Below are 14,090 nucleotides of genomic sequence, written 5' to 3'. Positions count from 1 at the left end.
AAAGTGAAAGTAAAAAAAATCCCAAATTTTGGGTTGACACCAGAACAGTTATAGAGGGAAAAATGTTCCAATGGGGGCACTAGTTCTAGTGACCCTGGTGACATGCTGGGATTTTTTTCTCACTTTCTGTTTTGGCTATGGGGCAAGAAGTGACGGGAAATCTCTCCTATGGGACACAGGTGGCAAAAACGTGACAGGGCTTATAACCCTCCCTTACTATCCAAAATGAAAAAAACCCTTTGCCTTTAGTTACACTTTAAGTAAAAGTGAAATACCATAACAGTTTAATGATACAGGTTTATCCCATGCCATAAAGTACTACTTTTACTTTTTTTCTCTTCTTGGTAGATGTCAATGCAAATACTTGCATACAACTATCTGCACAAAAAAAGTTATTGCAGTTATTGCTATACTATCTAAAGTCAAAACCAGGATTAGATGGGGCATTTCAAGAATACAGAATAAATCTATTTTTTAACTTTTAAATTCATTTCAAATATGGATTAGGAAAATGATATATCAGAAAATGTGTAACTAAATATGACTTATAACAAACATGATTAAAAACCAAAGAAAGGTTACTCTACTAACAGAGTTCATTTTTCACTTTGTCCCTTGGACTGTAAGGTAAGTTACTAGTAGCAGGGAGATTCCTATTTTTTCAATGCCCATCTCCAGTCAAAACGTGTTTTATTTTGCAAAGCGTGATTATAGTCATTCAGATTGTTATTGCTGTCTGATCCTGCATCTCTCCAACATGGGCCCAGACAAAAACAAAATAACATTTTTAGTACATTGTGGAAAGGTTAGAACTTTTTACAATGTTTTTATTGCTGTCTGTGATTTCTGTCCCTGGGAAAACTGCACCCCCATCTCCTGTATGTATAAGAGGGAAAGGAAGTGGGGGGATTTTTCCTAGGTCACAGACTCCTCAAAAAAAATAAAAATAAAAATAATCTTGACATACCTGTAAATTCCATAACATGGAGCACAGGACACAGGAGATGATTCTTAGGCTATGGTTTATATGCCTGTACATTTGGGTGATTGGACACTGGACACAAATGTTTTGCTGGGAAGGGCAAATGTACCCATATGACCTCACCCACTTTGTTAGGCTCCAGATTTTTAGCAAGCAGTAAGGAGATCACAGAGAAAAAGATGAGGGACCTGTGTCCTGTACTGTAATGTGAGATATAGAATTTACAGGTACATAAAAAATCCTATTGTCATAATCATACAGTACAGGACAGAGGAATTGAATCTTATACCATAAGATGTCCCCAAGCAATAAATCGAGTGATGGGCAACAAAACAGCCAAAACTGCAGACACAGGATCCCAGGAAGAACAAGAAGGGTCAATGGATCTTAACAGACAGCAGAAACCCTTATAACCAAAGCAGGGATCAGCAGAAGCTCAAGAAACCATCAAAAAAAGGTTTTGAATATGTGAAAAAAAGAACATGAAGTAGCCCTGTGACACCTGTGAAGGACTGATGCTAAATGCTGTAAAGAATCCAAAAACACCAATCTCCAGAGAAAATGGGTGCAGGGAAAGAAATAGGACTTGTTCCCTGGGAGAGGAGAAGGTTCCATCTTACAAAGGCCCTTTATAAAGGGAGCAGCTCCTTTATTGCACATGGAGAGGACTATGTGTGGACAAGAGGAAGGCCCCAGAAAGACAAAGAAAGTTGCAACAGGGATAAAGAAAAGTGATTCCTTGCAATAGGGAGTGCACCAGGATTGTGGAACCAAAGTATATATGAGGTAAAACCAAGACATGCCAGGTAGCAAGGGCAAGGTGTCTTGTGAGTCCAATGGAAGAAGTTGCTGCATGAGTAATGGGAACAATTTTTACAATACGGTTCACTTATCACACAATGGTTTACAGAGTATAGGGGGAGTGGTCTGCAGGCTTCCAAGAAGGAAGAGCACTCAACCTAGAGGGTGGAATGTGCCTAACAAAATACCAGGGGATTAAAGATGCTGGGAGATCTCTAGGAGAGTCTGTAGAACAGTCACATGGTGAGATGGGAAGACAAATGCTGAGGTATCTACAGACCACATATGGAGGGAGGGGAGACCCATAGAATGGGGAAACAAGACTGGCTAGATCCACAGTAGGAACAGTCTATCTTGAACGCTACTTCCATAGGGTACAAGGCATCAACATTTTAAGGAGGTGAGAATAGACTGTGTTTCAGAAAATTATTTTATAATAGCCCAGATGACATGAGTCAGAATAGAGAAAGGCTTTCTAGAAATAGCCTTCTTTTTCTTGCTTGGAAGAATATGTGGGGAAAATGGTATACATATCCAGAGATTGACTAGAGTCCAAAAAAAAAAACAATGTGGCAAGAAGCAGAAGTAATTTTGTGTAATTATGGCAGTGAAAAATCATCCGTCAACTTCTATAAATCAGCATCCTAACCTATTGCAAATGAAAGTCGACCGAGCAGTTCAGGTTGTAGCGACTAAAGATAATCAGGGGGGTGAAGAGGCAGAAGGGCTTTTACAGGTGTTATTACCTAATGATTCCAAAAGAAGCCTCTGGAGTAAATCAGAGTGCAATAAAATTCTGCTTTAGTCAGACAGACTGCATGTTTCCTGTCTGTAAGGGAGCCCAAATTAGAGGGCTGGAGTGCTGCCAGCTCAAGAATAATGGAACTGCTATCAACCTGAGAGGTACTGGGGGTTTCCTCAAGGCCTGCAGCAGAATTCCTGCTACCTGTCCACAGTGCTCATGCACCTGCGTGTCTGTAATTTGCCATTGCTCAGAGCTTAGCCTGCAGGATGCTCACAGAATGTATACGGGGGTTTAGAGTGTCCGGTATGAAGTAATCCAATACCCCAGATGCTCACTGACCTCCCATGGCTTTGTTTCTGTAGTATCAGGTAACTGGTGAGGCAGAAAACAACCAGCTTAAGTCATTGGTATAAATGTTGGCTGGAAGTGCACAGTCAGTAATCTATGAGTAATACGTCACTCGAGGAACGTCCGGTAGTGAGGTGGAAGAAAAGCCCATTTTATGTTGGTAAACATTAATTATAAGGCAGAGTAAACAGTACAACAGTAAGCAGGGTAAAAACATACAAGAGTAGAGAACCCAATAACATGTGCCCTTCAAACTGCCTGTGTGCTTAGCAAAGCAGTGTCTTGCTGGATAAAAGGATATAGTGTAGTATCTATTACATATCTAGGAGATAGCCAAAGGGATGTGTGCAGCCAGGAAAAGGTATGTAAAGGTACAGGGAAACTGTCTTACCTTGTCAACTTGCTTGTCCTGTTCAGGGTCCAATGTTCACCTGTCATGGTGGGCATAGCCCTGAAATGGTCTTCAAGGTATGGGTGCCATAGGTATGGACCACAGCCTGGGACCTATTTAGCACTCTGCAGCTAATGCACCACTTGGCAAAGTGGATGCTAAATGCAGGATCCAGTAACCAAAGCAAATAATACAGGCTGGCTCGCTGTTATGGGGTCCAGGTATGGTACCTAAGATGTACATCAAGGGTAACCAATTCAGAAACTGCTAATGAGCCATAAGGAACAAGCAGTCAGGTCTAGAAGTGTCAGTCGGAAAGTGTCAGACAAGGAAAACTGGTGAAAGGTAGAAAAAATTATTTTCCAATAGAAGATGTCCATCACTTAAAGACACTAGCAAAAAAATGGAGCCTCGGAGTGGGTGGAATTATATGGGTACAATGGAGGGCGGGTCCCATCAACGCTTTTGCCAATGTCAAATCATCTGAAGGTAGCGGCATATAACCCATAGTCTAAGAATCAACTCCTGAGTCTTGTACTGTACAATAAGGTTAATAACATTTTTGAAGTTAACAATGGTTCACTGGGCTAAATGAACATTAAACTCCTGTATTAAAAGAGAAGTTTGGGAATGTAAAATAACAAACAATAATACTCATCTAAGTGGATGCAGCATCAGTCCAATGCTGCATCTATTCCCCATCGCCTCTAAGACTGGGAACTGAGCGATCAAGCACCTAGTTCTCGGTCTTCACTGACAGTCACCGTCTCTCTGCTCTGCTCCTCCAGCACTCACTGGAATGTCAGGCTGTGCAAGGGGTGGGAGTGGCTGGCTCAGGCTATCAAAAGCTCACTGAGAGGCTGGCTGAGCCAGCTGCCTGTCCAGGCATCTGGGTTGATCCTGAATTTAAAGTCAGGATGTCTCCAGAGCCTGGACCGACTCAAAGATGTCAGCTGACGGCAGACTTTATCCAGCTGTCAGCTAAAAACAGGTCACAGGAGTGCAGAATGAAGTGCACTGCTGTGATACATAGAAGTAGGGCCAAAAGAGCTTTGGCTCTTCTTGTTTAAACAACCCTTTTGTGTACATAAGCTTACAAATGTGCATTCTTTGGGTTTTATACAAGTACAGTAGTAATCTTTGACATCTTTCTTTTTCAAAGTAATCTTCTTAGTGTTCACTGCTAACTATATTTCTACTGTTTTTTTTTCGAATGTTTTATTATTTGCTATATTGAGAACAGGAATGCTATTGATAAAAGGAATGCACAAAGCAGTTTTCTGCTTATGAAAGATGCATTGGCATTTCCCTTCATTGAAAAATAAGGTTCTAGAATGTAGGCAGGGAAGGTCATGTATAGCAATAATACTTTCAGTAATCAAAGTTTTTCCAAACTGAGTACTGATAGAACCACCATTTAACATCTACTTAAAAGTAGAACTTTACCACTCTATGGTATAGAATTTTAAACAGCCACCTTAATGAGTGATGATGTAATATCTGCTCAACAGTGATTTCTTTAATTACGAAGTCCAATTTATGCAGCTTTAGGGGTATTTAACATCCATTTTCAAGAGTATAAGTTTTAAATATAATTTATTAGCTGAAATAATAAACAGTTAAACATGAAAAAATAGAAACAGTTACAAAGTTACATATTTGGTAAGTCTATTAAGTTAAACCTGTGTGGGTGTTTGCACATGTCACACACACACCTAGGTTGTTATCCAATTTTAAGACTCAACACAATGCTCACAGTATATTTTGGCCCCATTTTTTAGGTCACAACACTGCAGACAGGTTTCTGGGTTGTAGTGCAAGCATGTAATTCAGATCCAAATGGGTATATCATTATCTTGCTTCCCGAATCTGTGTGAAATTTCAAGCAAATTGTACAGTACTAAACATAATAAAACAAATGAAACTGTAATCAAGAAAAAAAATCAGACTTTAAATTAAAATAGATTAATTGGTACTAAAGATTTCTAAACATTATTTGTCATTGGTGATATATCCTCTGTTGTCTATACAATGTGTTGTTCTGTAACTTCTTTTTTGAAAGGTGAATAGAATGTTTGCTTTGTAACACTGTAAGGAGCTGATAGTGGATTGCTCTCACACTTTCTTTAAAATGATCTGAAACTGGCATATTGTTCAAATATTGCACCTGCTTTTTTCAGACTCAAGTATGCTAACTGTGTGACATTTGGATATGCGGATTCTTCTTTGGATGAATTAAAAGCTCATGAGATACTGGTCAATGCAAATTAGCCTGATGTGATATGATAATTTTTTGATTATATGATCTTTTGTAGTATAACACTTTTTATAACAGTGTTTTTTTTAAAATAAAGACAATTACTCAGATAGCTTTTCTTATAAATTTATTACGTCATCCAGCACACATATAACACGCTATGCAGGGGTAAGAGAAGTAACCCAAATACCCCGCCCTTAGAATCACCACCAAAATAAAGACCACCTAATTCCAACATAAAAAGGACAAATTCCTAAGCCACCACCAATATCTAGAGAGTGCACTTTCATGACCTTCAAACCCTACACTTGTCACATCAAAATGAGCACCTAGTTGGGATAACCCAGTATGATTTAATTCAGCATTATTTTATACTTAGAATGCTTCCACAAAGTCATCAACCATTTTTCATAGGGTGGCCAAAAAGAATACTTTTTTTTACTCTAGCAACAGAATGCTCCTTAAGCCTCCAATGAGTGCTATTGAGAATATATAGGGCTTCGCCAAAACTCAGTTAAAGCCATAGACATACCATATCTCTAAGTATTGGATGACAGGTTATTGTTTGTATGACAGTACTTACAAGCCTTTTCTTAACCACTTCACTCAGCACAATCATCATCCTTTCACAACATGGGATTTAATAAAATATCGTAAACTGGTAATCACATGCAGACTATGTGCAAAAACATTGTGAAGATTCACTAAGATGGTTCATGACATCTTTTGCAAATAATAAATAAGCTAAAAAAAAAACACAGTTTGTAAATAATTAGCAAAATTCACAATATACACATAAATTGCATGTTAATCATTTATGTTAGCATCTGGTGATTTCGCCGACAGACATTTGGCTCAGTCACTGTTACTTAACATTTCTGTGCAGCACAAATTATTTCATGGACATTCACAAAGTATTAACTGCATTTGTTGAATTGTGAATTTTGCAAACCCATAATTTCCTATTTTGAAATACGATTTCTTATTAAATCCCACTAAATGTGTTTCCAGTAACACAAAACATATACTCTCACTAACATTCCCCACTCTCACAGACATACTATAGTAGAATGTTATACCCTGTACCTAACAAAATCACAGAACCGTCAAGGGCACATTATCCTAAATCACCAGCATGAGATTTTCATACACACATTCATCCCCACTAGCACACAGTGGAAGTGCATTGCGTTTTATTTTGCGAGTATAAATGGGAGAATCATTACATATCCAAACCTTACTAACTGTCTTGAGAACTTTGAAATAGTGGGCTTATGTTATTGAGCTTAGTGCACACATATACATCTCATAGTAGTGCCCACTTTGCAACTGCTGATTCAGCAGGCAAGCTGCTCTTACATTTCAGTTCCTTCTACAATGAGTACCAGTAATAAATTGAAACAATTGATGTGTGGCCAATGCTTTCAAACATACAATTTTATGTAGGGACCTTAATTCATATTAAAAGGATTCTTGTGCTGGTACAACTACAAGTTTTAAAATTATGATATATGGGTTTGAACAATAAATGAACCAGCGTGATGTTCCTAAGAAAATGGCACAGCACCTTTTCTCCTTTTTCTTTCTTTTATTTCTTGCATGAGACTACTTGACACCAAATAAAATGAGACGTCTACTTTTTTTAGTGCAAACCACAAAAGTGGGCATATCAGTGCAATATGGAAGTCATCAATGTGAAGTGTTTTACTTAGAACTAAAGACCTCATAGACCTGTGTGGTTTTATTAGCTCAAAAACTAAATGTTGCCTTTGAATATAAATATTCTAGATTTACTCTTGTTCTGGGTTAAACTAAAAAATGTATATGTACTGACATTGATAATAAAGCATTTAGCATTTATACCACCGATGACTGACCTGCCTACAGGGCCTGGCATCAACATGGTTAAATGGTTTTCTTAATTTTTTTAGGTTTGAGCAGCACAAACTTTCTTTTTTATCTATTCGGTGTAGTCTGCTTCATCTATTTCTTAGCCAGCTGGCTGATTAACAAAATTCAATACAAATATTAACAATGAATCATTATAGATATATTATTTTCAAAATTCATCACTATTTTAAGTATATTACTTCCAATTTATATTCCATTGCTTACAAAAATAAGTCTGTATGTCAGAACACTTTTGGCTTGTGGCCTCCACTCATTATAACCCTTGTTTGCTATGCAAATTCTAATCCATTTTAGGTACTGACTGGTAAAAAAAAGTTATTTTCCTAACCACTTGCCACACAGTCACAGTAGATTTATTGTGATCGGGTGGCAGCTGCAGGCTCAGCAAAATAAATAAACATTGTGTGTTTGCTTCCGGGTTTGGGCGTGAGTGCCAGTTGCTGACCTGCACAGTGGTTGGACACAGTGCGATTTTGTCAGCAGATGTCAGCCAATGATTTACGGCTGAGATGGCTGTGTCCAATCACAGCACAGACTCCTGTGTTTACAAACATACACATCTCTGTACATAGATCACCGATCTGGCTGTTTCCTCTCCCTGCAAAGCAGGCAGGAAAACAGCCAGTTCTTTGAAAGCAGCACATATCACGCACCTTACATTTATTAGGCACACAGTTAACCCTCTGATTTCCCCTTGATGTTAACCCCTTCCACGCCAGTGTCATTAGTACAGTGACAGTGCACATCATTATATCTTATCACTGTATTAGAGTCACTATTGATGTTGGTGTCAGTTAGTCTGTTCCCTCCCAGCAAGGGTCTGATAGCTCCAGATTGCCCGCCAAACCATCACAGTCCTACCATAAGTCAATGATCACCGTAATTACCAGTATAGCGCTATACCTGCGTAAAATTCCAGTATATATACCTTAGCTGGTATAGACTATATCTTTCACAGAAATCGATTAATATACACTTATTGGGATGTTTTTTACCAAGACATGTAGCAGAATACATTTTTGCTTAAATTTACAAAGAAATTTTTTTTTTTTATTGGATATGTTTTATAACAGAAAATATTTTTTTTTCAAAATGTCTGGTATTTTTTCCTTTATATAATAAAGCATAAAAAACAGTGGTGATGAAATACCACAAAAAGAAAGCTCTATTTCTGTGAAAAAAATTATACAAATTTCATTTGGCTACAGTGTTGCATGATCGAGCAATTGCCAGCTAAAGAAGCACAGTGCAGAATAGACAAAAAATGCTCTGGCCACAAAGAGGATAAAACCTTTTGGAAATAAATTGGTTAAGAAAACAGCATTCTGCACTTACTTGGCATATGGCCAAATGTCACTGGTTACCTGACAAGAGCAAGAAATTACAGGTGAAGCCTTAGATTGTCTATCTACACCTGAGCCTCCCAATCTTGGCAAATTACTGATCCCTGGAAAGAGCCAAAGCACTATTTCTATCGCAGATATTTACATTTTTTTTTTTTAACTAGCCAGTATCTTGGTGAAGTAGGATTGGCAAACAGGTGAGGGTTATAATGTTTTATATCGGTTAAAGTGGTTCTCCACTCACAATTTTAATTTTAGTATTGCTATTCTACTATGCCAATTTAAAGAAAGACTCTTTCCGAAATGACTTCTCCAGAGTCTCGATGTCTGACAACAGGATTGAGCATCCGCTATAATCAAAGTAAGAAGCACATTCTTGAAGACCACACTTTTATTAACTGGAAGATTTCCCTAAAAGCTATGGCAATGAAACAAGTGTAAATGACCAGAAATTTGGAACTGATGGTATAAAGAATAAGGAAATTTTTGAATCAAAGACGTTGAGGGACTTAAAGCATGTTTTAGATGTGTGAAATGTGGATGTAGATGTATTGTGTATTGTATATATATATATAAATATATATATATATACATTTTTTTTTTTTTTTAAGTTGCGGCCCTGAATCAAGGGCTTTGAAGATTATCATAATGTGATAATGTTGTATAACGTGCCCATATAGTTAAGAAATTTTGTTAGCACTTATATGAAATATGCTATAAGAACATTTCATTTAAACTAAGATGTTTCACTAGAAACAAAAAGTGAACCTTTAGTTGTGCTCATTATCAGTGTATGATGGGCATATATGATATTCAGGTCAACGGCACAAATGTGTGCATGTGTTATGGGTAATTGTGGGTAATTCAATGTTATATGAATATGGTAACCACTGTAAGATCAGATTTTTTAAATCTAGATTCCTTTAATAATTTGGCCACACTTACCAATAGGAGCCAAAATAAAACAAAATAAAAACATATTAAAAAAATTAGTTTACAACCTTCTAGTATGCCCTGTTGCTAGCAGCAATGGCCTATTATATTTTCTTTGGTCAAAAAGTCCCACGACACAATATAATGCTCATGCAATCCATTCAATGCAACCAGCGTAGAATAACTTGGAGAAGCAAAAACCGAACACAGATCCTCCTGTTATTGAAGCAATCATGTTTATAACCATTAGTCTGACAAAACCATAACCACTTCTCCCTAGTCCTATGTCCACTGACAAGACATTCAGCGCCCAGTAGCTGTGCAGTGCTCTGTGGGAAACACACACTCTGTATGAAAGCCTTAAAAACATTAAGATACGAGAGGGGCAGATTAAACCACACCCCCTCTTAATAGCACCAGATGATATTTACCCCATGGCAGAAACCCAGTCCCCCCAACCAGATATTAATACCGGTCCCTCCCGTTCAAGCTTAGGCAAAGCCGGAAAAAGAAGAGAGGAACATTCTGGTGGAAACCAATGGGAAGCTACACATAGATGTATCTAGACAAATGATGTGTAATAGTGGGGTATGGTGCCTACAACAGTATAAAAATTTTATGTTTAGCAAACAAAAAAATTATATAAATAACAATGAATGGCTTTCGGTGGCGTTTGCAAGGTAAATAGGGGTCTATATACATGTATGTTTGAACAATAAGTTGTTCCTAGAAAGAAATGTGTAAAATGTTTATTTGATCATATTCATTTGGCACATAATTATATTCATGCTTTTAATGTTAATTTTTGAAAATTGATATTGATTAAAAAATGTCAACATCTCTTCAAACGCAATACGTGTTACTTTGTTCACTTTTAAAGATTGTATTTTGTACTTTAAGGGTATTTTCTGATGTTTTTTGTAATTTGCGTATACGTTCTGTTGTCTTCAGTACTTATTTCAGAGAATTTTCTTCCATGATTCTAGGATTAATTTAGGATTCATTTGGTTGGTATATTCATACGTGGAGAAACATTAGAATTCTGAGAGACATAATTTTACAGATTGTTTAAGTTGGTCTTCACTCAACTGATAAAACATTTTCTCTCAGTTTCTAGTAATTAAACCTCATCTGTATATATACTGTGAAATATTTTTTATGGCTTCCTGCATGCTTCCAGGTGTATCTGACCAGTATATTGTGAGGCCAGGCTGTAAGTGGTGCACAGGAGAGCAGGAAATAATTAATTCTATTTTCAAAAGAGGCTAATAAATTATATGTGGCTATTTAGACATTTTTCAGTTAGGTTTCCATATGAATTTTATGTAGATTAGCCATTTTTGTATAATACCGCTAATTCAATGCACATATGCAGATGACATTTAGCAATGTCTATATATTATTATTATTATGGAAACCTGTAAACAATATATTAGAGACAGTAAGGGAAACATGGCAAATGGCACAAAGTTGAATTTATTGTCCTGTCTCTCCTTGCAGAAGCATGTGGCCTTAAAAACCTGGCTCCATGACATCCCTCTGCCAAACAGGTAACTGGATACACAACCCTGTCCATGAGGCTCCACAGGGGTGTAGGGATCAGGATGTTGAGATCCAGTCAGATAAGCAGCAGCCATCGCTCCTTCTTGGGTACTGTAAATTAGTCTGCTTAGTGGGCAGCTGCTAGAGTAGCACAGTCAGAGGGTCTTGTCTAAGCTCCACAATGGCGATAAGGCACTGCAGGAAATGGGATAACTTCAGATTGCTTCTCCCCACTAGGGACCTGAAGCGATTATCATGGCAATAAGGCACACTGGATCCAGGTTGGTCACCCTCGGGTCATCCATCCTCAGGTGCACAGGGGCACAGTATATGAGAGGACCCAGCCGGCTCAGTGATCCCCAACTCTCCAGTCAATGGTCCCATAAATGACAATATACAAGGGGCTGCAGGAGAAGACTGACCTTGCATGCAGTGACATTTACTAAAATACACTGCAGGCCCCAATTTTTCTGGGACAACCCTTAACTGAGAGGGAGAATATTGGTGATATTTCTTACGAAAAATGTACAACATTTCAGAGGGCTTGGATGGGGTCTATTCTTTCTCCGGCTAAACCATAAAAAGCAATGTGAGGAAATACAGTAATTGCTATTTCTGAACACCTGAATAGACAAAGGTCTGGAGTCAACATATTTCCAAATTAAATGAAAACCATATAGCCAAATGTCATCCCAATTTAACTAAAATGTCCAACCAATGAAATCATTAACCAAATATAACCAGAAGAAAAACTCACCTCAAATGCCAGAATAAGCAGTAACCCCTATGGAATATTACAGGAAAGAAAAGATGGAACTTAGCAAGAACACAATAAGAAATATCCCAGAACAGTCATACATAAATGTCACAACTTAAGGACAATCTTCCACCATGTTATGGATGGCCCAGTTTTAATGAATACCCATGTGCAAATAAATATGACATTAGAACAAAATGAGAAGCCTTTAAAACAAACCAAAATAATGAATATCCCTCACAAGATGTGACCCCAATAAAGAAATGCATGTTTCATTCTAAAGAATGCTGGTGGCATGGTGAGGGGTTTATTGTAAAAACATTCATAACCTCCAATAAAAATAAAATAAAAAAATCAAATAAAACTTGAAACCCCAAATGAGGTATTACGGGATCCGCATATACCTCTATATACCCCCAGATCTGCTGTATATAAAAAGTCCAGTGAGAGGGTGTCTTGTATATAGATATATATAGATATATATATTTATATGAGATATATATAGGTTAAGTCCTTTTTTTCTTCAAATATATAGCTAATTAAAAAGATGCATAAAAAGCGTCCCACAGTGGCGGCGGCTGGAATCTGCGGCCTCTTCCAGCCCAATCCATGGATTTTCTCCAGGACTTGAGTTAGATCTTCTTATGGGAGGTGTGCAGCTCAACCCCGTTCCCCTGCAGACTGATATCTCTGTCTGACTGCGATCCCTTTATCCATGTATATTAAAAAAAGGTGGCATTAACACACAGTGGCCTGGCCTTGGGACCCTGTGACTGATCCCACCTCCCCTCTATGGCACAGAGAAAGAGGGAGGGAAGGATCAATTACTGGGCCCCACTGCACCGCACAAGGAGAGGATTTTGTGTGTTTGTATGTGCAGAGCTTACTGAACATGACAGTGTGTATTTTATCACTGTGCAGCTGATTTATCAGACAGTATACAGTGTTTTCCATCTGTCACAGTGTGAGTCAACGTCTGTGTATCAGTATGTGTTAAAGTGAGTGTATCTGCATGTGACAGGCTAAATGTGATCATACTAGCACAGGTTATAGTTACAGTATGTGTTTGTGAACAGCACTGGGTTCCACTTTTAGTGGGTTCATCACAGTGTGAACCTTTCTCACTATGTGCATGACAGTGTGTTTGCTCTAGGTATCCAGGTTTATGTGTGTCTTCAGATGGGTATTTTAAGTATTCTGAAAAGTGACTGTCTTTGTGTGTATGTAAAGGGATTCCTCCCCCCGCAGCGGTGCGGAGTTGCCCTCCCGGTAGATGGGACCGCAGCTCCTGACCGGGTCAGCTGGTGCTGAGTTGGCGGAGGGCACGCTCGATGTTCATGCGATGACCCACACGGGTTACTCCCAGCTCTACAAAATCGTCCTTGGTAAGCGCAGGTAGATGTGAGCCCTCTATTTCATTGTCCTGGAACTTGAGCCGGTGTTCTGAAAGGTTCAAACTCTCTAGCCAGTCACCAACATCATACTTATTCCAAAGGGAAAGGGGCTTCTGCAGGAATGGACGAGAAGTGTGCATGGGATGCCCAGAAGACGGGGAAGGAGAACGACTCCGGGCGCTGACACTCCTTACCACAAAGCGCACTTCCTTAGGCTCATGAGGAACTGAGAGACTGGAGGACTTCAGGATGGTAGGAGGTGTAAGGGTGTAGGAACGTGCCCCACCCAAGGGCTCCACCCTCTCAGAGGAAGGTGATACAGGGCTAGGTGCCCGGCGAGTCAAGGGGTGTCTGGTCCCTGGACGCACGGTGTAGGAAGTTCCATAGCTGCGCTGGGAAATAGTGTGCAGCTCTCCAAGACTGCTGAACAAGCTGTGATAGGGAGAGAGAACATATAAGGAAAGGGAGCAGAGAGGACAAAGCAGGAAGTGGGAAAAAGAAAATTTGAAAAAAAATATTAAATCAAGAGAGTGAAAAGAAGACAGGAGGAAAAGGAAAACAAGGGCCATGTGCACAATGCAAAAAATGTTAATGTAACGAAGACATGTGAAGAACAGACAGGGAGGGAGACAAAAGAAAAAGGAAGGGAATGATTAGATAATACAAGTGCAAACAGAGGTAGGTTA

General features: G+C 38.6%; 1 protein-coding gene across 3 annotated transcripts in view; it reads right to left on the bottom strand.

Annotated features, from left to right (window-relative positions):
• Window positions 1-5,636: 5,636 nt before the first annotated feature.
• The window catches only part of SHANK3 (SH3 and multiple ankyrin repeat domains 3), a 464,876-nt gene continuing 456,422 nt past the window's right edge, over window positions 5,637-14,090 (bottom strand). For 2 of the 3 annotated variants that reach the window (XM_089655308.1, XM_089655309.1), the window contains one exon: window positions 5,637-13,836. In XM_089655308.1, the coding sequence (XP_089511434.1) occupies window positions 13,308-13,836 (529 nt within the window). In that variant the 3' untranslated portion in view covers window positions 5,637-13,307. The remainder of the gene's footprint in view (window positions 13,837-14,090) is intronic. The other variant, XM_089655310.1, reaches the window with a different exon arrangement.

The sequence above is a fragment of the Staurois parvus genome, unplaced genomic scaffold (genome assembly GCF_062004578.1).
Source record: "Staurois parvus isolate SC_StPar_1 unplaced genomic scaffold, SC_StPar_1.0 ptg000832l, whole genome shotgun sequence".
In the NCBI taxonomy this organism is placed as follows: Eukaryota; Metazoa; Chordata; class Amphibia; order Anura; family Ranidae; genus Staurois; species Staurois parvus.
The sequence above is the reverse complement of the archived record's forward strand: the minus strand, read 5'-3'. Positions and strand labels throughout refer to the sequence as shown.